At 42.8% G+C, this 23693-nt stretch overlaps 1 protein-coding gene across 1 annotated transcript in view; it reads left to right on the top strand.

Annotated features, from left to right (window-relative positions):
• Positions 1-23693, top strand: part of LOC133449046 (potassium voltage-gated channel subfamily KQT member 2) — a 57093-nt gene that overhangs the window by 16925 nt on the left and 16475 nt on the right. Inside the window, exons 2-13 of the mRNA XM_061728134.1 lie at positions 1886-2036; positions 2959-3049; positions 6130-6256; positions 8957-9132; positions 12003-12128; positions 15511-15621; positions 15700-15795; positions 15916-16010; positions 16090-16158; positions 18434-18463; positions 18784-18863; positions 21951-22163. Of these exons, the coding sequence (XP_061584118.1) occupies positions 1886-2036; positions 2959-3049; positions 6130-6256; positions 8957-9132; positions 12003-12128; positions 15511-15621; positions 15700-15795; positions 15916-16010; positions 16090-16158; positions 18434-18463; positions 18784-18863; positions 21951-22163 (1365 nt within the window). The remainder of the gene's footprint in view (positions 1-1885; positions 2037-2958; positions 3050-6129; positions 6257-8956; positions 9133-12002; positions 12129-15510; positions 15622-15699; positions 15796-15915; positions 16011-16089; positions 16159-18433; positions 18464-18783; positions 18864-21950; positions 22164-23693) is intronic.

Raw genomic sequence — 23693 nt, forward strand, 5'->3', positions numbered from 1 at the left:
TGACATTGGAGAACTTTTAAATATGCAAAACAAATAAAACAAGCAAAGGGGGGTTCGAGCCTTCGTGCCCCCAAGTGCAGACCGTCGGGACGCCCGGTCGCGACTTGCGGGACCCGCCCGGGGACTTCCTCACCCCTCGCAGAAACCGCCACCCCCCAAACAGCAGCTCTCACCCGCGGGGGTGAGAGGAAAAAGGGAGTGCCGTCTCCGTCGAGCCCCCCGCTTGCGCGGTGGCCGCGGCTGCTGGTGGACTCAGGTCTCCGCGCTGACCGCGTACCACTGCGCCTGCGAAGGTCGGCGGAGGCGGACGCACGCTCCCATCCACTTGGGGATCTTGGCGGCGGACGCGTGGGTGACGGAGCTCCGGCTCGTCCCCTCGCCGCGCCGGCGCGCCCGGCAATCACCCGAGCACTGAGCCGCGGCCTGGAGGGAGAGAGACGACCTCAGATCAGACGAGACAACCCGCTGAATTTAAGCATATTACTAAGCGGAGGAAAAGAAACTGTAAACGGGTGGGGTCCGCGCAGTCTGCCCGGGGGATTCAACTCGGGGGATTCAACCCGAGGCTCCGCCTCCCCCCACAGATACAAAGAGTCTGAATGATTGACAAGATGGTTCACTCCGTTCATTTTTTTCCGCTAAGGAACAAACGCGCCCAGGTGCTAAGACCGATGCACAGAGTGAGCCCTCTTGTCATCCAGTGTGTTTGGAGGCCGGAGACAAAGAAAACAAATATGCGTGCATATGGCCATTTATTGAGGCCGAAAAAATTATCGAGTCCATTTTCATTTATCGTGCGATTAATTGATTTATTGATTATCGTCCCAGGCCTACCTGACGGAGGCCAGACTGGGGGGTCGGGGACGTTAGCAGCACACAGCAGACAGGCAGGCAGGTGGAAGCAGCAGTGGGATGACCAGAGGGGGGGGCTGCAGGCAGGTGGAAGCAGCAGTGGGATGATCAGAGGGGGGGACTGCAGGCAGGTGGAAGCAGCAGTGGGATGATCAGAGGGGGGACTGCAGGCAGGTGGAAGCAGCAGTGGGATGATCAGAGGGGGGACTGCAGGCCAGGCCCAACGCAGCTCCTGAAGCTCCGGCCTGCAAACATACACAAAAGAGAAAAAAGGGGGGGCAGATCAGCACAACAAACTACAGGAACGATGGACAAAAATGATGACTATGAGATACTTATAATAAATAAAAAATGGAAGAGGAGAAGAGAAGAAGGGAAGAGAAGAGAAGAAGGGTGAGGAGCATGTCGGTGCCCCCCCTGCAGCATAGGCCTATAGCAGCATATCTACCACAAAGCTGTTTGAGACTAACTATTATAGTCTTGTTCTATAGCTGCAACTATGACTACTGACTCTAATACACTAGAGTTTACACTACCTAGAGATTTACCAACACCAGCTAGAGGTTTACTAAACACTAACTAAAGGTTTACTAACACTAACTAAAGGTTTACTAACACTAACTAGAGGTTTACTAATACTAACTATATGCTTTACTAACACTAACTATAGGCTTTACTAAACAGAAAGGTTTTAAACTCCATGTGATTCAAGCATTTCCAAGTCTGATTCCAAATCAGCGTAGTTGATTGTTGATCTCTCAGGCCATTTCTGTCAGCCATTAGAGCGTACCTACAGAAACAGGCCTGTTGAGCTACTATTCTGGATACAAACAATCTTTGCTTTACCCTTATTGGATAATGCCTGAAGGCTTTGCCTTGAACAAACTCCCACAACTCACCAATGACACAAAATGACTTAAAAATGAATTACTGAATATGCTAGAATTTTGATAGTCTGCAAACATTTCTCATCACAAACCTCTGGAGCTGCTTTGGTGAGAGTTTCTATGGAGTGTTTTTTGTGTGTGTGCAGCTGGGGATGAGGGTCCGAGGCGTCAGCGCAGCAGCGTCTCTGGAGGAAAGAAACCTCCCAAACGAAACGCCCTCTACAGACGACTGCAGAACTTCCTCTACAACGTTCTGGAGAGACCTCGAGGATGGGCCTTCATCTATCACGCATACGTGTAACTACAGATCCCTCAACTTCATTTAAAACCTACTCCTTATACACTGCATTAGAAGTTTCAAATATAAACGGTCCCAGGATGAGAAGTTGTATTTTTCTTTTAGTCAGAATATTTATAGTTGCACCACTTTCTGTTTCTTCTAAGTAGTTTTTCTAGTGTATTATATACATGTACTGGCCCATCAAATCCAATTAGGAGAGCGACTGACAGCCAACTAACTAACTAACATACATCCTTGGAATGTAACGTTAACGGTACGTTTCTGAAGTTATGCAACTGCATATGTGTGATATGTGTTTCAAATCAATATCATCATAAAATTTTGACTTTTTTCTCAACATTTCGACTTTTTTTCTCGAAATTGTACTTCAACATTAATCTTGACATTTTGACTTTTTTCTTGACATTTCGACTTTTGTCTCGAAGTGCATAATGAGAAAAAAATCTTCCTCCTCTAAAATATTATTTTTATTTTTCTCCTGCCTGGCCCTAATACTCTTCCGTAGTAGAGCTGCTGATCATTGACACATTCTCAGTTTATCCGGGACTGATTATAAGCAGCACCTGACTGCAACTTACTCTTTAAAACCAGAAGAGGGGCTACTTAGGATTGCCCACAGGATTTGGGTTTTTGGCTCTCATTTTTGGTACTAATGCTTTATATCTTTTTCTTTATCTGAGGCTGTATTACCCACTATGATCAGACGATTTTTACAGGATCAAAAGAGGGGATATTAAATTGACATTTATTTCTAGTTGTCTTTTCCTTTTATCTCTCCATTTTAGAGTTTTGTTATTTAAAAACCATCGTCGATCAGCTCTCATTGCAACTCTGGATTACAGGAACGGCACAGGATCAGTAAGTGACCCCAGGGCTGGACTTGTGTTGGCTTGTAAGTGTTTGGTTTCCTGTGCTCAGGTTCCTGCTGGTCTTCTCCTGCCTGGTTCTGTCCGTGTTCTCCACCATCCGGGAGTATGAGAAGAGCTCGGAGGATGCCCTCTACATCCTGGTAAACATGCCACCCAAAAACACACAGAGCCTTTCACTCAGGGCAGACGTCCTTGGAGTGTAGATATTTTCTTCCATCCCTCTACAGGCTGAAACGTTACTCATTGATCGATGTTTGAATCCTCTCAGATAGCCGGTTTAAATCCGTTATGGGGACCTGAGCGATCGGTGTGCAGTCTGCTGGTTCCGGTAATCAATCCCACAATCAATGGGTCAAACAAAAGGAAGACAAAGTAAAACCAGAGGAAGATAGAACTTTTTGAACTTGGAAATGAACGCCCCCCCCCCCCCCCCCCCCAATACAAAAACTAAGCAAACTCTTACATTTTTCATAGGATTAAAAAGCCATAGCCAGGTCCTGCTGATCATCAGCCCTTGATGGATTGATCATCAATCCCTGGTGTTACGTACCAAAAAGAACCCGTGATAAGTGAAATTCTTTTTACAATTATAGAGGGCTTCAAATTGCAGAGATCAGCCCCGCCTCGCACGTATTCCACTGCTCTTCTGAGCCGCTGCATCCCGACTCTGTAGCGTCTTTTTCTCCTGAAGCCGCGGTGCAGGTGTGTTTTTACCAGAGAAGAAAATAGTTATGGGTTGTTTTGTTGCTCTTTTTTTTCTTCTGGGCAAGAAGATTGTTATAAACCGACACCATGGATTATATCTGAGACTGTAATGAACGATTCATCAAAGGTCCCGTTCTTGAGCTGCTGCTGAAGCTCATTGGCCGTTATCAGCTTGTTGCTAAGAGACCAACGTTATTGACACAGGAAGTGAAGAAGCGGGGAGACTGTTTAGCCAATCAGAATGCAGAACACAAGGCACAATGTAAATCCATACAGTACCTGCTGAAATGAAGGCTAGAGGGGCATTAATGGGAGCATTTAAAATAATAAGTTTTTATTTAAAGTAACTCAATAGTTACTTTTCATAGTAACGCATTACTTTTTGGTCTAAGTAACTGAGTTACTAACTGAGTTACTTTTTTAATGAAGTAACTAGTAACGGTAACTAGTTACTATTTTTCAGTAACTAGCACAACACTGTCAGCAAGTATGCAGATCTCTATAAATGTAGATGTTTTGACAGTTTGCTGAAGCATGTATGTTACACCCGCAAACGTAATAACAGCCCACAAACGTAATAATTTTTTTCTTTATTTATTTTCACTGGTTCAGCAGCAAGTGGAGCTTTAGCCTGTTTTTGCTCAATCTGTGTTTTTTGCACTTTACAATAAAAGATTTTCCAAAAAATCGGGAATTTATTGCTCATTTGTATACACAACACATGAAAATAGGCAAGAATCTAAAGAACAAGAATATGTGGCAAGAAAATGTCAGCCTGTTGAAGACATTTAGTGAGAATCTTGTATAAGCAAAAGATTTTTAGTATTCATGTTTTTTTTCATTCAATTAGATTCAAATTTGCTTCAATAGTGTAAATATCACAACAATATTGCCAAATCATCAAAAATAAATTCAACAAAAATGAATGAATTTCCTGAATTAAATCAAGAAAAGAGTTGCATTGTACTGTTAAAACTTGCTCTGTTTGTGGGCGTACAATGTGTGTTTTAGTTGTATTATTGTATGTGTGTATATGGGGAAGGAAATAATCAAAAGAAATAATAAAATATAATAATAGTAATAATAATTTTATTAAAAAAATGTGATTATCACAATTATGTTATCTTTTTTTATTAAAATAAATTATAATGCAATCATTAAAGATTCCTTTAATCTATTCAAATGTTTCTCTTTGAATAATAATTTTTCCACAAAAAAAAAAATCTTGTTAAAATCCTCAAAATGACATCTACACCTTCTCCGTCATTAAAAGAAGAAAGAACAAACACCAACAACCACAAAGATCATTATTTTGTCTGATATTACATTTGTGGGAAGTTATTACATTTACAGATTTTCACCTTCCCACATATGTAATAATTTCCTGCAAATGTAATAGTTATTACATTTGCAGGAAATTCAGTATTACGTTTGCAGTAGGCAAATTTTATTACGTTTGTGGGAAATGTATTACATTTGCGGGATTATTACATTCAAAGCTGCAGATTTTTATTACGTTTGTGGTTTATTACATTTGTGGGCTGTTATTATGTTTGCGGGTGTAACACATGTAGGTGTGTCTTATCACAATGCCAAGAAGGAAAGACATCAGCGATGGTCCTTAAGACAGTTGTCAATAGCTCCAGAATGAAATATCCCAAAACAACCCAAGAGCTACATCTCAGTGCAGACAGTCCTCACTGAGCACAATGTCAAGAGGATGATACATCAGCAAAGGTCTCATAAAAGCAATTGTTAAGAGTCCTAAAACCATTTCCAAACAATCCGATCACTAACTGTTCATAGATTTGTGTCTTTACATACATTTTCCTGATGATGTACACAAAGATTCACCCCGTACAGTTGTGATGAATGTGAAATCTAAATATATAAGCAAAACGCTTTCTGAACCAGGCTGTAAGCAGATTTGTTTTTGCTTTAAACTTGATTATTTCAACATGGAGGTGAAATATTCTTCACCTCCTCCTTGACGATATGGATACAATAGGGCTTATGTCGCTGGGAACCAAAGGCCTTTGTGGGCATCACAATTGTCACGGGCAACTCAAAAACCAGCAAGACATCCATCTGGCAACACTGCTTGCTTGCTCCCTTCCTTGTTCCCCCATTTCCCTTGTTATGGTTCATATGTTTAATGAGCTATATGTAAGCTATACTCTCCCCTTTACTTTGCATAGTGCATAAACAAACCACATAACTTCTGTTACAATGTCATATGGACAGATGAGTTGAAAATGAAGTTGTTTGGCCTTGATGCAAAGCAAAGTGTTTGGAGAAAACCAAATGCAGCATTTGATCAGAAACACCTCATACCTGCTACATTGCACAGGGGTAGAAGGATGATGTTTGGGGATCTGGGCACCTCACAGTCAGGAACTGTGTACCATTGTGTTCTGGAGGAAAATATGATCTCAAACACACCAGCAAACACTCAAGGTCTGACTTTCAGCTGCAGCCTGTTGATAACTGTGACATGTGTGTTGTTGTGTAACAGGAGGTGGTGACCATTGTAGTGTTCGGGGTGGAGTACATGGTGAGGATCTGGGCGGCTGGTTGCTGCTGTCGCTACAGAGGATGGAGAGGACGGCTAAAGTTTGCTAGGAAACCATTCTGTGTCATCGGTGAGTCCTCAGCCGGTCATTTTTCTCAGATTAGAGTTCTACTGATAGGAAACACATGCTAGCTTACCTAGTATGTTCGTTAGATACCTACCTATCCAACTTCCTACCTTTTAGCTACTACATACCCACCTTGTTACGGCCCGCAGAGAACCCAAATGCAGCACACAGAGCACAAAGTGGTAGTTAGTCTGGTTCACTTTATTTCCCAACAGGAGTGAAGAGCAGGCAGGAATGCAGGACCAGGATCAGGCAGGAATCAGTGTCAGGTTGGGGAGACAAGGCAGGGTCCAGGAACAGGCAGGGTCGGCAACGGGAAGTCAGGGCAGAGAACGCTGGAGAGTCTTGCATGGCAAAGAGACAATCTGGCAGTGGGCAAAGAGGAGAGTGGAGCTTAGGGCTGAACGATTAATTGCATTTGCGATAATATCGCAATGTGATAAAACGAGATTTTCTAACCACAAAGGGTGCGATTTGACCAGTCACATGATCTGGTCACGTAATGTGCGAGTGAGCAGAGCGGGATGAGCAGAGCCGGCGGGGAAAAAGAGTCAAAAGTGCAGCGTAACCTAAATTTACCATGGCCTCAGTGTTGGGGCTCGGCCGGGCGGGGCTTTCCTCCCGGAACGGGCTACGGAGGAAATATATGAGCGCGGAGTCGGCGTGGCGAGGAGCTGTTCACTCGACGACGAGCACAAGCCGGGCGCCGGCGGACAGTGGAGTCGCTCTGAGCCTGAACCTGCAGCTCTTCAGCTCATCAGGAGGGTTAAAGATCGAGGCTGCCAGTTGTTCATTGCTGGTTTGTTTTGTTAACTCTGAGCTTTGTTGAATTCAATTCAATTCAATTTTATTTATATAGCGTCTAATACAACAGAGTTGTCTCTAGACGCTTTACAGAGACCCATACCCAGAACATGTTGTTGGTTTGTTTGTTAGTTTGCTGGTGGTTTTTTCTCCCTGTTATTTGTGAAGAAGTTCTGAGTTCCCTGTGAGGGAGGTTTTTTTGTTCCCTGTGGGAGTTTTTCTGTGTTTTTCTATAAACCACGCCTCGTTTTTGTCTAAAGTTTAACCCGGTTTGGTGTCGTGTGATTGGGTTCAGAGAGAACGACCCATAACACTCGTGTGTACAGACGTGTGTAGACGTGTTAAAGAGGTAAAGCCACCGATTTGTTTTCTTTATTGTTGTAATCTGTGCTTTAAATAAATCTGACATTGTTTATTATGAAACAGACTGATTTATTGCTTGTGTAGTTGAAAAATACATGAGAACAGGACCTTGAAAAAATAATCGCATATTAAATCGCAATCGCAATATTGAGGAAAAAAAATCGCATTTTGATTATTTTCAAAAATCGTTCAGCCCTACTGGAGTTTATACCTTCTTGATTGCTGAGGAGCTGCAGCTGGGAGAGCAGGTGAGTGGAGTGAGTGACGAGGTGGGCGTGGCTAACGAGGTGGGCGTGGCTGGCAGATGGGGTGAGCAGGAGAGAGGGGAGTGAAGGCAGGTCTGAGCGGAGGACTGACCATGACACACCTAGTTTCTGTACCTACACATCAAGCTAGCTAGCTAGCTAGCTAGCTAGCTTCCATGTTATTACTTAGCTAGCTACTCATCTAACTAAAAAGCTAAGTAATGATAATAATGGCTTGATTTTATATAGCGCCCTTCAAGGCACCCAGAGCGCTCTACAGAGATCATTATTCATTCTCACCGGTGGTAGCTACGTTTTGTAGCCACAGCTGCCCTGGGGCAGACTGACGGAAGCGTGGCTGCCATATCGCGCCAAACGGCCCCTCCGACCACCACCAAACATTCAAACACATTCATACGGGGCAAGGTGGGTAAGGTGACTTACCGAAGGACACTACGACAGCAACTGGGACAGAGCGGGATTCGAACCGCCAACCTTCCGATCATTGGACGACCCGCTCTACCACCTGAGCTACTGCCGCCTACCTAACTTCCTACCTACCAAGTGTCTAGCTAGTTTGCTTCCTATTTACTTTGCTAATTACACTGCAAAAAATCTAACTTATTTCTAGTTAAAATGTCTAATTTTTAGTCAAAAAAAAATCTCATTACACTTAAAACAGGACTCATCACTGGAAAAAACTACAATTTTCACCTGTTTCAAGTAGATTTTCACTTGAAATAAGTAGAAAAATCTGCCAGTGGAACAAGATTTTTTTGCTTGTAATGAGAAGATAAATCTTGTCCCACTGGCAGATTTTTCTACTTATTTCAAGTGAAAATTTACTTGAAACAGGTGAAAATTGTAAAATAACAAGTTCTTTTTCTGGTAATGACTCTTGTTTTAAGTGTAATGAGATTTTTTTGACTAAAAATGACACATTTTTACTAGAAATAAGACAAATATTCCTGGTAAGATTTTGAGTTTTTGCAGTGTAGCTAGCGAGCTACCTACCCATTTATGTACCTACTTACTTTGCTAGCTAGCTACCAACCTACCTCACTCACCCGCTTAAAGGATTAAGTAGAACAGGTCTGGAAGTACAAAGTCAGTGTGAATTAGGAGTCTTAAAGTGATAGAGATGTTTGGAGAGGTTATAAGGTGTTCTCTGAAGACCTGATTCTCACAGAGGTTGAACTTAGATAGTTGTCTTTACAGGATGAAGAGTCCAGTACAGGCACATTTCAGAGATCCTTGTGAGTCTGACCCGTCTGTTTCCCTCTCTCTTCAGACATCATGGTGTTGATAGCATCTATATCTGTCCTGGCTGCGGGGACTCAAGGAAATGTCTTTGCCACATCAGCCATCAGGTCTCTTCGGTTCCTGCAGATTCTCCGGATGATCCGAATGGACAGACGAGGAGGAACCTGGAAACTGCTGGGATCAGTGGTCTACGCTCACAGCAAGGTAACACATATCCACCTGCCTTCTGGCTTGACGGATACAGTCTGCCTCCTAGACAGTTGGCTGTTCTTTGAGGCATAAAATAGCCTGTGCAGTCCAAAGTGCTGCATTAAAATGAACCACACAAGGCAAATGTTGCTCAAATTCTTTAAATGTATTAATGTTCTTGGCAAGGCAAGTTTATTTGTATGGCACACTCAAGCAACAAGGCATTTCAAAGTGCTTTACAAAATGGAAACATGGCAAGTAAAGAGAGAAAAGAGTTATGAGTTACAATGCAGTAACATAATAAACAAAATGTTAGACTTTCTGGTTCTGGGTACACAGAGCAGACCTGAACCAGAAGACCTGATAGGTCTGGATGGTTGCAATTGGCCACAATAAGTCTTTGACTTCTTGGCCATTCATAACCTTGCCCCACGTTGTCCGTCGGACCTCCTCCAGATCTCCCTCCAGCCCGCTCCCTCAGAGCCTCCTCCTCCATCCACCTAACTGTCCCTTCTGCCTGCCTCAACACCGTGGGCAGCAGAGCTTTCAGGCACTCCTTTCCCAAACTCTGGAACTCATTACCACCTGACAGACACAATATTGTCTCTCTTCCCAGTTCAAATCCAGACTCAAGACTCACCTGCTTAAGATTGCCCGAATCTGTGTGCTGACTCTTTAACACTCCAAAAAAAAAACTACTCGGTTTTGTTTTTGTTCAACTGAAGAAAATTATGGTACATCCACTCATTGATTTTTTTCTATGCATCTACGCAGCTTGTATTGTTTATTGTCATCTGGTGACATTGTAATGGAAAGCTGTGTGTCATCTGCATAGTTATGTTAAATTATCGTGTTATTATTATGAGGGGTTCCAGGATAGATTCTTGGGGAACTCAACATATATTTTTGTTGATTCGGATGTTGTTACCTTTTGACACAAAGTAGTCCCTTTCCTTTTCATAAGTGCTTAAACCACTCAAGTACTGTGTCAGAAAGTCCGACCCAATTCTCCAGCCGATCTAGTAATATACCATGGTCAACGGTGTCAACTTTTGGATTCCAATGTCCAAGGGTTATAATGTTACCTCCCTGGTGGGGAGGGAGTCGGTGCTTTTGTGAAGCCAAGAGGTACCTACTTGATTTTTTGGCCCCCTTCCTATACTCAGACAAAAGAATTATTCAAAGTGTCACGCTGTGTGTACAGTGGCAGTATCTTGGGGAATAATGTCCACTTCCAATACTCTGCCATATGGCCAAAGGTGCGTATAACGGACACCATTATGATGCAGAGCAAGCCCACCAGAACTGTCTAATGGCAATATCGTTTGTTGGGACCGGTGCAAGGGAATGTGCTGGCTTCCTGTCCAATGGCAATGACTTTGTTTAGGTTTCAATTCAGGAATCCATATGGTATACCATTCTGAGGTATTGCCAGGTGACACATCCTGGCAATACCTTGCTTTCCAGTGTCTTTGGAAGGTCTAACTTAAGTAACATCTTGTTGTTAATGAGCAGGAAAACAAGCCTTTCACTTTGCTTTTACCTAGCACTTTTTCGTCACCACCTGGAAATGGATCACAGACTTCCTGCATCAAAAATAAAATGACCAGTCCAATTGTCCTTCAGAAACACAATCCAGAAACTTATGGGTGACATATTGGTCTTAGGTATTTCTGTATTGGGACACTTACCTCCAAAGCAAATGTGAAACATGACACTGTGGACTCACAAATATCTTCAGAGAGGAAAAAGGAGTGGTGTTGTTTAATAGTCTCAATGTATCAGCAGTACTTGTTTGTTGGTATCATCTTGCTGACATCTGATCACTGTTATAGATCCTTCACTGGATTGATCAGCACTTGATGTGTCTCACTTCACTCGAATGAGAAGGATCCAACAATCCCATGATCAATACTAGTCCATCCAAGCTGCCAGAGACAGTGAAATGTAGGGAAGTGGTTGGATAGCTTGTCACTCCATCACATCGCTAACTCACAGAGGTGGACAACATGCTCCAAGTTGAAAACAAGGGGAAACATCTCATTTTTGAGAGTTGAGTTTAACACAGAAGTATGAAAAATTGCAGTTCTTCGAATGCCCACTAGGGACAGGCTCCAAAAGTGAGTCAATCTGCATTGACCTCTACGTTAAAATATCAAACTTTACAGTAGAAATACACATACTTCCAGACTGATACAAAAAAGCAGTTTTGTCCTTCATAGTGAAATTTCAGTTCCACAACAGCTGTGAATCTTTAAGTGCTTCACCAGGGAAAGTTATATAAAGCCCCAAATTTTTGCATAATAAGAACTGTGGTCCTTTGATTGATGGCTGGTTATCGTAAATGACTACCTGTCAGCTAGACAGGGATTAGAATTGTCTTCCTGACCTAAACATGTACAGTTATTTTAAAGTGAAAATATACATATACAATACTTATTTAATACATATTAAAAAATATGGCTATATGTGCTGTTAATCGTACTAGGAGACCACTAGTACAATTACCAGGACAATGAAACATGTTATCTTTAAAATAGGATGATATGTTGGTCCATCCACCCTCATTTCTGTAATTGCTACGAAAAACCAACAACCAAAACAAGGACTGCCAGAGTTCAAATGAGGATTGGGGGAGCCTCAACTATCTAACACTCGACTAATTGAGGTGGTGGATTTGGCTGTGAGTTTGCTTGGAACGGTCCAAGGAGGAAGCTTAGTTTAAAACCAGGCAGCTAATTCTTAGGTTTCAGCCCACAGAGCCTGCACAGGCGACCGCCATCGGAACAAAAATGATCCATCCAGTTGCTTGTTGTTAAGCAGTTAATCTGGGGTTCAGGTGGTGTCGTCCCTGATCACAATCATTCATCTTTGTCCCTTTACAGGAGCTGATCACAGCCTGGTACATTGGCTTCCTGTGTCTCATTCTGGCCAGCTTCCTGGTTTATCTGGCAGAAAAAGAGGACAACGAGCAGTTTGAGACGTATGCTGACGCCCTCTGGTGGGGACTGGTGAGATCACAGCACAAAGACACGGCGGATACACAGCTCACCAGATCGCGAGATGGACATAGCTACCTTGCTAAATAGCTAAATAGAGTTGAGCAGGACCCCTCACAACAAACCAGCACAACAAACTACAAGAACAATGGAGAACAATGATGGTGATGAGATACTTATACTTAATAACCGAGAAAGGAAAGATAAGGGGTGATGGACACCGCTCAGTGGATCATGTTGGCCCCCCCTAGCTATATAGCAGCATATCTAGTCTGGTCCTGCAGATGCAGCTACGTCTACTACTACACCAGAGTTACACTAACTAGAGGTTTACTAACACTAACTAGAGGTTTACTGAACACTAACTAGAGGTTTACTAACACTAAGTAGAGGTTTACTAACTAGAGGTTTAATAAACACTAACTAGAGGTTTACTAAACACTAACTAGAGCTTTACTAACACTAACTAGAGCTTTACTAACACTAACTAGAGGTTTACTAACTAGAGGTTTACTAAAAACTAACTAGAGCTTTGCTAACATTAACTAGAGGTTTACTAACACTAACTAGAGGTTTACTAAACACTAACTAGAGGTTTACTAGCACTAACTAGAGGCTTTACTAAACAGAAAGGTTTTAAGTTTAGTTTTAAAGGTGGAGGTGGTGTCAGCCTCCTTAACCCAGATTGGAAGTTGGTTCCATAGTAATGGTGCCTGATAGCAGAACGCCCGCCCTCCAAATCTACATTTGGATACTCTAGGAACTACGAGTAAACCTGCACTCTGAGAGCGGATAGCTCTGCCAGGAACATAAGGCACTATCAGGTCTTGCAAATATTGCGGAGCTAGGTCGTTTAGGGCTATATACGTAAGTAATAACATTTTAAATTGGTTCTGAATTTTACGGGTAGCCAATGGAGCGAAGCTAACACTGGAGAGACTCCTGCTGATTCCTGTCAGTACTCGTGCTGCTGCATTTTGGATCAGCTGGAGCCTATTCAGCAAATTCCTTAGACATCCTGCTAATAACACATTACAGTAATCTAGTCTAGAAGATACAAACGCATGAACTAGTTTTTCTGCATCACTCTGCGAGAGGATTTTCCTAATCTTTGCAATATTACGGAGATGGAAAAATGCTATTTTACAAACCTGATTAATATATGGTTTAAACGACAAATCCTGATCAAAAACAACACCAAGGTTTCTCACAGTTGCACTGGAAGCCATCGCAACACCATCTAATCCCTTCCTAAGATGCTTTGGACCCAAAATAATAACCTCTGTTTTATCAGAATTTAGAAGTAAAACACTGTTTCGGTTATCAAGAGAGTTATTAATAATTGTCCTTCGACAATTATTAATAAATAAAAAAGTAGATCAATTATCAAATTGAATTATCAAAACGCGGCACCACCTGATGTAATCAGGAAAATGATAACTTAACAGCAAAATCAGTCTCAAAGTCCATTATTCTACAGAATAATAGTGAAGGAAGCAGCATTTGTAACAAAATATGTGTAAAATAAACACAAACAACTTCTCTCATTTAAATCAATCAGAATTTATTTACATAGGTGTCAAGCAGGTGAAAAACGACACCTCGGATAAATTCCGATACCTAAACTACACAGAAAAACACAAAACACTAACTACAAAGAAAAAGGGACAATAAATCATGTAATACAAATCTTCCGATCATCCGTGTGTGTGTGTGTGTGTGTGTGTGTGTGTGTGTGTGTGTGTGTGTGTGTGCGCGTCACGTGGGCCTGTAGCCAAGATGGCGGCCCCCGTAACGCCACGTGAACCAAAGAAAGTGGCGGACACGGTATTGAAACCACGAATGACTGGCGAAATGGCACCACGCGGGTCTAACAAAGGACAGTCTCGTGGTCTAATTACTAACGTGTCCGTGTAGTTAGTGAACAGGGGACAATCATATCAAAAATACACACGTAACGGCCGCCTGGCGGCGGGTAAGCCATCGGCGCGCCACACGAGTACAAAGCAAAATAAACATAAACACAACTCAACATTAACGGCTTTAAACTAATCAATTGCCCAAACACAGCCTCACGTCTCCCTTGGCTCCAGATCTGGAGGGGCCGCGGTGTCCTGAGGGCTTGCAAGCTTTTTCCAGGTGCTGATCCACGTTTCTGCCGAGGGTTTTCAGTCCGAGCTTTTCGGTCTCTTCTCTGCTTCCCTCTCTGGAACTCTGGAATGAAAAGGACAGTTGATGCAGCGCTGAGGTTCAGTAGAACCAGTATTGGCACTAATCCGTTATCTAAGGCTATAAGGCAAGGCAAGGCAAGTTTATTTGTAAAGCAATGTCCATCCATCCATCCATTTTCCGCCGCTTATCCGGAACCGGGTCGTGGGGGCAGCAGTCTCAACGGAGATGCTCAGACTTCCTTCACCCCAGACACTTCCTCCAGGTCTTCCGAAGGGAGTCCGAGACGTTCCCAGGCCAGCCCAGCGTGTCCTGGGTCTTCCCGGTGGGACATGCCTGGAACACCTCCCTAGGGAGGATCCAGGAGGATCCGGTACAGATGCCCAAGCCACCTCAGCTGACTCCTCTCAATGTGGAGGAGCAGCGGCTCGACTCCGAGCTCCTCCCGGGTGACCGAACTCCTCACCCTATCTCTAAGGGAGCGTCCAGCCACCCTGCAGAGGAAACTCATCTCTAAGGGAGTGTCCAGCCACCCTGCGGAGGAAACTCATCTCTAAGGGAGCGTCCAGCCGCCCTGCGGAGGAAACTCATCTCTAAGGGAGCGTCCAGCCACCCTGCGGAGGAAACTCATCTCTAAGGGAGCGTCCAGCCACCCTGCGGAGGAAACTCATCTCTAAGGGAGTGTCCAGCCACCCTGCGGAGGAAACTCATCTCTAAGGGAGCGTCCAGCCACCCTGCGGAGGAAACTCATCTCTAAGGGAGCGTCAGGCCACCCTGCGGAGGAAATTCATCTCAGCCGCTTGTATCCGCGATTTTGTCCTTTCGGTCACTACCCAAACATTATTCTCGACATTTCGACTTTTTCTCGAAATTGTATTTCAACATTAAACTCAATTCCATTTTATTTATATAGCGTCTAATACAACAAAAGTTGTCTCTAGACGCTTTCCAAAGACCCATACCCAGAACATGACCCCCGAGCAGTTATTACATAAACAATGGCAGGTCAACATTTCGACTTTTTTCTCGACCTTTCGACTTTTTTCTCAAAGTGCACAATAAAAAAAAAATCTTCCCCTCTCAAATATTTGTTCTCCTGCATGGCCCTAATACTCTTCCGTAGCCACCTTACCTGAATGTAGCAGGTCTACCTAAAAAAAGAGGATGGATCACCCGATGTCTGTTTGTCACAAACGGGGCCTGCTGTTGTATCTGTCTCTGTCAGATCACCTTGACAACCATTGGCTATGGAGACAAGTTCCCCATCACCTGGAACGGACGTCTGCTGGCTGCAACCTTCACGTTGATTGGAGTTTCATTCTTCGCTCTGCCAGCTGTGAGTCACTTCCACGTTTCCTCACTTGAACGGTACTTGTTCCACCTGCTCGCTCAGCTCACCTATCTCCATTTTCAGGGCATTCTAGGATCTGGTTTTGCTCTGAAGGTTCAGGAACAGCACAGGCAGAAACACTTTGAGAAGAGACGAAACCCAGCAGCTGGACTCATTCAGGTGAACTTATTCTGACATCATACACAGTGTCAAGAGGAAAAGACATAAGCACTGGACCTCTTTTCCAGATTCCACATCAAGATTATAAAACCATTTCTAAACATTTGAATGTGTCTGCAGGCGGCCTGGAGGGTTTATGCCACTAATCTGAGCCGGACTGATCTGACTTCTACCTGGGACTACTACGAGAGGACAGTGTCTGTCCCCATGTATAGGTGAGGCCCCATCTGCAGACCATCCTACGTCCACAAAACGTCCCGCGGCTCCTCACTCATCACATTTCTGTGTTTCCAGATTGATTCCTCCTCTCAATCAGTTGGACTTACTGAGGAACCTCAAGAACAAATCAGGACTCTCATTCAGGTCTGAGACTTCATTCAAATCACACGACAAGCACATGACATCCACCTGATATCCTACGCCTCCTCAATCCACCACACCCCCCAAAAAACTGACCACATCAGTCTTTAATTACTTTATGAATAACAGAGAACTCTCTATAAACAAATGGATGACTTGAGACTTAGGGTGCTTTCACACCTGTCCCGTTTGGAGCAGCTGTTCCGAAACAGGGAGCGTTTCTCCCTAAAGATGGGATGGTTTGGTACATGTGAACACAGCAATCGCGCTCGGATGTGGGACAAAACAAGCGAGCCGAGACAACCTCTCCTAGGCCCGATTCCATTCCAGACCTGGAGCGGTTTGTTTGCAGTGAGAACATAATCCACACAGCAACCCACACAACTCCATTCATGTGTATGTGCTACCGCGGTGCAAGGAGAAGAGTCGGCACAGCCTCCACCCCCTTCTCTCCTATTGGACACAACTTTCTCTCTTCTCCCTTCTCTCCTATTGGACACAACTTTCTATCTTCTCTCTTCTCCCTTCTGTCCTATTGGATGTGCCGAGATGTCGTCACAGCACGGCACGGTGAAATTAAAAAATGTTCAATTCGGGCTGGCAGACGCGTTGCAAACGCCGCGGCAGGCGCCCTCCCGGGCGCCGCTGAGCTCGGCGGCAGAGCAGTCCGCTCTTGCGCCGCGGTAGCACATACACAATGAACGGGATCGCCGGCGGCGGTGGTCTGCGCTTTGCCCCCTCTATGTGAAAGGGGCTTCTAACCATTGTTGTTTATCCCGGGTACAGAAGAGGAAACTCCTTCCGCGTTCATTTTGGACCAATGAGAGAACAGTTGGTTCATGGCATTTGTTAACAGCTTTGAACCGCTACAGACGGTTGTCTTGTGAACACAAACGCCACAAACGAGAAACGAAACAACTGTATCGATTTAGCCCCTGAACCGGGACAAAACAAACGGCCCACAGGTCTGACAGCATCCTAAGAGAAGGGGAACATCTACCTCAACTGCCGTTGTCATGGTGTTCCACAGAGTGCTGTACTTGGATCAGTGGTTTTCACTCAATATATTATATTATTTGTAATCAGCACAAATTATCTGTCCCCATATGATAAAATCCACCATCCCCCCTGATTTTTTTTTTTACAACCCAAGTACTGCCTTTAAGATGTTTCCTGCGCTGCTGAGACAGTGGGAGATGTAGATGTAGATGTACACACGTGGACAAAATTGTTGGTACCCCTCAGTTAAAGAAGGAAAAACCCACAACTCTCACTGAAATCACTTGAAACTTACAAAAGTAACAATAAATAAAAATGTATTGAAAATTAAATAATCAAAATCAGCCATTACTTTTGAATTGTTGATTAACATAATTATAAAAAAAAAAAAAAACTAATAAATAGGGCTGGACAAAAATGATGGAACCCATAACTTAATATTTTGTTGCACAACCTTTTGAGGCAATCAATGCAATTAAAGGATTTCTGTATTTGTCAATGAGCGTTCTGCAGCTGTCAACAGGTATTTTGGCCCACTCCTCATGAGCAAACTGCTCCAGTTGTCTCAGGTTTGATGGGTGTCTTCTCCAAATGGCATGTTTCAGCTCCTTCCACAGATGTTCAATGGGATTCAGATCTGGGCTCATGGAAGGAACTTTAGAATAGTCCAACGCTTTTCTCTCAGCCATTCTTGGGTGTTTTTGGCTGTGTGTTTTGGATCGTTGTCCTGTTGGAAGATCCATGACCTGCGACTGAGACCAAGCTTTCTGACACTAGGCAGCACATTTCTCTCCAGAATGCCTTGATAGTCTTCAGATTTCATTTTACCTTGCACACATTCAAGACAGCCTGTGCCAGATGCAGCAAAGCAGCCCCAAAACATTACTGAGCCTCCTCCATGTTTCACCGTAGGGACAGTGTTCTTTTCTTCGTATGCTTGGTTTTTGAGTCTATGAACATAGAGTTGATGTGCCATAAAAAAGCGAGACTGGAATTTGCAAAAATGCATGTTGACAAGCCACAAAGCTTCTGGGAGAATGTCCTTTGGACAGATGAGACCAAACTGGAGCTCTTGGTAAGGTTTTTGGTGAGGTTTCTTTACTCTGGTTTGCTTCAGCTGAGCTTCACATATACAGTAGTCCCTTGGATGAGACCAGTGAGCCACACAGACTGCAAACATATATTAATGACAAAGATCTGAATGACTGCCAATTTCTTGCTGCTAAACTCCAATAAAGAGATTAGTCCAGTTAATACGGGTCTCACTATCTCTCTGCAGGAAGGATGTCCAACCTGAACCGTCTCCCAGGTCAGTCTCCACTTCTCTGGCATGTGATTGATTGCTGTCATTGTTGAATACAGAATCCACTCTAGGTCTACATTTTAACCTCCTCCAGAGGACAACGTAAAACGTGTCTCAGACAGTCCATAAGATTGGCTAGATAGCCTTCTATCTCAGTATGCCTTCTCCACCATCTTCCATTTAAAGACCATTACTTAAATGCAGGGTTAGGTGCAAGTTGGTACCTTTTTTATTTGAAATCCCATTTTTGAGACATGTTCTGATCCCCAGAGTATTTCATATATGATCAAATGTGTTGTCTGTTTCTTTGTGAATGTTCCTTGCAGTCAGAAAGTCAGTCTGAAGGAGAGGGTGTTCTCGTCTCCACGGAGCTCAGGAACCAAAGGAAAAGGTTCTCCTCAGAGTGGTGGGTGTTACGTCCAAATAAGTTGCTGTCGTTGGATATTTGGTGGGAAATAGTTAAATTATGAGTAATAATGAGTGTTAGGGCCAGGCAGGAGAAAAATAAAAATAATATTTTAGAGGAGGAAGATTTGTTTTTCATTATGCACTTCGAGAACAAAGTTGAAATGTCGAGAATAAATTCAAAATTTCGAGAAAAAAGTCGAAATGTCGAGGAAGTTGATGACTAGAGGAGGTGTGACTGGTGTCCTCTGGTCAGCCCCGTCTCCCAGCCTTTAACTGGGAACTGCTTTAGGTTGCTTTGCTAGGCTTCGCCTCCAAATTCTCCCAGGCCAACGCAGAACCATTCACAGTAGTCTCTTTACAATTAACAGCGCAACAAGCTATATTACGTTAAAATTTGGAATAATTATGCTCTGTCAAGACAGTGCTAAGCACTAAGTAGTTAAAGTGATGACAGCTAGACAATAACCAAAGCAAGCCATCAGTCAGAAGGCCAGACATAAATAATAAATCCCTTTTGGCTTTATTTCACCTGATAAGGAAAATAAAAATTCACCCTCAATACAGTTACCATTGATGAGAAATCTAGTTGTGGAGACTAAGGGCCAATCCCAATACACCCCCTACTTTCTACCACTAGCCCTAAAAATTAAGCCACAAACTTTAGGGTCCTTGTAATGTTCCCTAGGGATTGGGACACCACTTGCTACGTCACTGCGTGGTTTACGTTCGGGTACGTAAGCGACTGCGTAGTTACGTTTGCACAAACGTCACACCATATCAGGAAGCCCAGAGATAAAAGCTGTTTTAATTTCAGCTGTAACGCTGTTAATATGCCACTTTATTAAGTTTTAATATTTTTTCAGGTGTAAAAGTAACCGTTAAGATCCCCAACCTGGGCTCAGTTTATCCAAATAACGCCTGTTAAGAAATTTGCTCCGATGTTTTCGGGGGATGAGAAGAGCCACCGGCTCGGGAGCTGATTTATGGTTCCGTATTACACCAACGCAGAGCCTACGGCGTAGGTTACGCGGCGACGCGCACCGTACGGCCTTTATTATGGCGAGATCTGAAAAGACTTCACAACAACGAGCAAGCGAGTGATTATGTACATTCACTGAGTGAATATTATGAAAGTAAAATATATATTTCTCGCCAGAAATGTAATCAAAATGCATTTTAAAAATGAGAAATGTCCGCCAGGTTTTTTGGTTTGATTCAGTCTGCAAATGATGACGTAAAGCATTCTGGGAAATTTTTCTAGCCCTCGGTCGGCGAGTCAGCATCTGAAATCCCTCGCTGTGAATGCTAGATTGATACACACTTAAGGCCGAGATATGGTTCTGCGTCAAAACTGCGCCGTACCTACGGCGTGTGGTTTTCGTCCACGCAGAGCACACGCCGTCACCTGCGCCGTCACTGACGTGCACCTCCCGAAAATTGTAACTACGCGTCGAGCGACGCAGACCAAACGCAGACGGAGAGGGCTGTGATTGGTTCGCTTGGAAGCGAAGCATTTCCGGTTTCTGGTTTGAAGCAGTCGTGAACTTTCAGGGCTCTTTTCTTCGTTTATATGTGATTTTTTTTGTTTTGGTTTTTTGCACAATAGTTGTCCTTATCTCTTTGATTTACTGTGACTGGAAAAAGTCGGATAAACCATTCAAAAAAAGATCGCTAACTAGCGGTCACGGGGGGTACTGCACCGCGACCAAATGGAGAGACGGAGAAGCTCGAAGGGTTCAATACGGCGTCACGGCTGCGGCGTGTGCTCTGCGTTGGTTTGACGCAGAAGCTTAATTCAGCCTTAACCCTCGTTATGTCCACTAACCCTACATGCAAAGAGAAATTGGGACACCACTACCCTCACGGGAACTCGCAAAATGTAGGGATTGGGCTGAAAAGTAGGACTAGTGGGGGATTGGGACTGGGCCTAAATAGTTTTTTGTTGTTGTTTTTTTTAAAACCAGGCTGTAGGTACATTTGTATGTCCTGTAAATGTGGACATGGTGAGTCAGTAGAGATTGACCAGCCCTTAGTGGTCAGTCAAGGACTAGCAAGCTGGATGAAGCCCCTCGGTCGTATCCTGCCTGATTAATGCTGAATAATGATTTGTTGTTGGAGAAATGTGTTTCTGCACTCCAACTATACAGCAGCAAGAATGAGACACAAGACAGAGAGAGGTTAGATCCAACAATCTTATTACTAGTACAAGGAGTAGTCAGGCAGCTTGACATCAAGCGTCAGCTTCCTCCTGGATACTGAAGTTAAAACAGACGTAAGCCATATATGTACTCCATAGTTACAAATCAATCATATTGAAAGCCTTCAGTTGTCTCCAAGGTTTATCTGATTCAATCATGACGACTACTGTGACAATCAATCACAGTCTTGTAGTTACATTCAATAGGGCAAAAGTGCCTCTTCCAACCCTCTCCTAGTTTAATTCCATAGGTCAAAAGTTGCTTCCAACACTCATCTGGTCACCGTATTTTTCCACTTGTAATGCTGTAGTAATAATGATAGTTACAAACATTATAAAACATAGATAATTTACATACATTTTCACAACATTTGTGAATTAGTGGATCAGAGTGGGGCTAATGTGCAGCTGAAAACAACAAATCACAAAGTCTCACCTGGATCACTGCAAAAACTCAAAATCTTAACAAGAATATTTGTCTTATTTCTAGTTAAAATGTCTAATTTTTAGTAAAAAAAATCTCATTACACTTAACACAACACTCATCACTGGAAAAAACAACAATTTTCACCTGTTTCAAGTAGATTTTCACTTAAAATAAGTAGAAAAATCTGCCAGTGGGACAAGATTTTTTTTGCTTGTAATAAGAAGATAAATCTTGTCCCACTGGCAGATTTTTCTACTTATTTCAAGTGAAAATTTACTTGAAACAGGTGAAAATTGTCAAATAACAAGTTATTTTTCTGGTAATGAGTCTTGTTTTAAGTGTAATGAGATTTTTTGACTAAAAATGACACATTTTAACTAGAAATAAGACAAATATTCCTGGTAAGATTTTGAGTTTTTGCAGTGAGGTTCCATCTTCCCTTCCTTCCTTCTTCTTTTCAGCGGCCCCAGCGGTTGGCAGTGGTGTTGGTCCCGGAGCCTCTGGAGCCCCCGGGCCTGCGGGGGGGATCCAGGCCCTGCGCAGGTCTCCCAGCACGGAGCCGGCTCTGGAGGAGAGTCCCAGCAAGGTCCCGAAGAGCTGGAGCTTCGGGGAACGCAGCCGCGCCCGGCAGGCCTTCAGGATCCGGGGAGCGGCCTCGCGGCAGAACTCGGAGGGTGAGACACGTCTGACTTCATTTATCCAATCACATCCAACCCTTCTCCACAGCTCACATGAACAATGAACAACATCTTTATTAGCAAGACCATGGACTGTTCTCATTTAAACTCATTCTACTTTCAAAGAGTTCTTATTATTATTATGCATCTGTTCATCCACGTGTATAGCTCATAAAAACACCCACAGTCATGCAAAAGTTAGTCCTGTTTTTCAATTATTTTCTTTCGTTTTTTTTTAAACGTAATGAAACTAATCATTGTAAGTCTTAGTCTTAAAAAGTACAACCTGAGATGAGGAGGAATTTTGGTCCATTCTTCTTTATGGAATCACTTCAGGTTTCTTTTTTAAGGTCCCACATTTTAATATTTGATGTAGCCCATAATATATATTTCAATAAGGTTGACTTCAGGACTTTGGCGAGGTCATTCTATACCAGGGGTCGGACCCTCAAATACAAATTAAATAAAAATCACATTTTGGCATAACATTATTATTTGATGTCTCCTATCATCTAAACAGAGGTGGTAGTAACGAGTTACATTTACTCCATTACATTTACTTGAGTAAGTTTTGGGAAATGTTGTACTTTTAGGAGTAGTTTTGAATCACTATACTTTTTACTTTTACTTGAGTAGATTTGTGAAGAAGAAACTGTTCCTCTTACTCCGCTACATTAGGCTACGTTGAGCTGTTACTTTTCTTTTATCCCTTTTATCCGCGTACGCGTCAATCTCATGACATCACTGGGTGATTCTTTGGTAAAAATGTTTGTTTTTGCATGTTTTGTCACATTTACACAGACTCAAACACACAGAGTTTCTATGAGTTCATGTTTGTTCTAGTTCTGCTGGTTAAAAAAGAAAAGTACAAAGGCTGGAAATGTTGTGCTACTTGTGATTAATTTATTTTATTATTTATTAAAGCCCTTGAATTTACTTTGAGATCATTTTAATTTAAGCTATTTTTTTTTTTTTAATTAATTTGAATTTATTTTATTGATTTATTTTGCCTGAAGATGATTATTTTGTACTTTTGTCTGTTTGAATGGTTGTGTTAAAAAAATAAATCAGACGTTACTCAACAGTTACTCAGTACTTGAGTAGTTTTTTCACCAAGTACTTTTTTACTTTTACTCAAGTAATTATTTGGATGACTACTTTTTACTTCTACTTGAGTCATATTATTCTGAAGTAACAGTACTTTTACTTGAGTACAATTTTTGGCTACTCTACCACCTCTGCACCTAAACCACAGTCGTCCACCGGGAGTGATGGAGATATTTTGCCTCAACTCAATTAAGTCAACTTTATTTCTAGAGCACTTGAAAAACAAGCACCACAGAAGTGATAGGAAAAGGCCTTTAACTCAGGTAAAAGGGCTCTCAAAGGACATGAAATGAAAAGTTGATGTGGAAAACAGATCCTTTAACAATGACTGGACTGAAAAGTACACATTTATCATGTCAACCTTCCCAAATGCGTCACCTGTTCACCTCATTTGCAACGAAACTGCTGCTGTTGCAAAAG

The sequence above is a fragment of the Cololabis saira genome, chromosome 8, assembly GCF_033807715.1.
Source record: "Cololabis saira isolate AMF1-May2022 chromosome 8, fColSai1.1, whole genome shotgun sequence".
In the NCBI taxonomy this organism is placed as follows: Eukaryota; Metazoa; Chordata; class Actinopteri; order Beloniformes; family Belonidae; genus Cololabis; species Cololabis saira.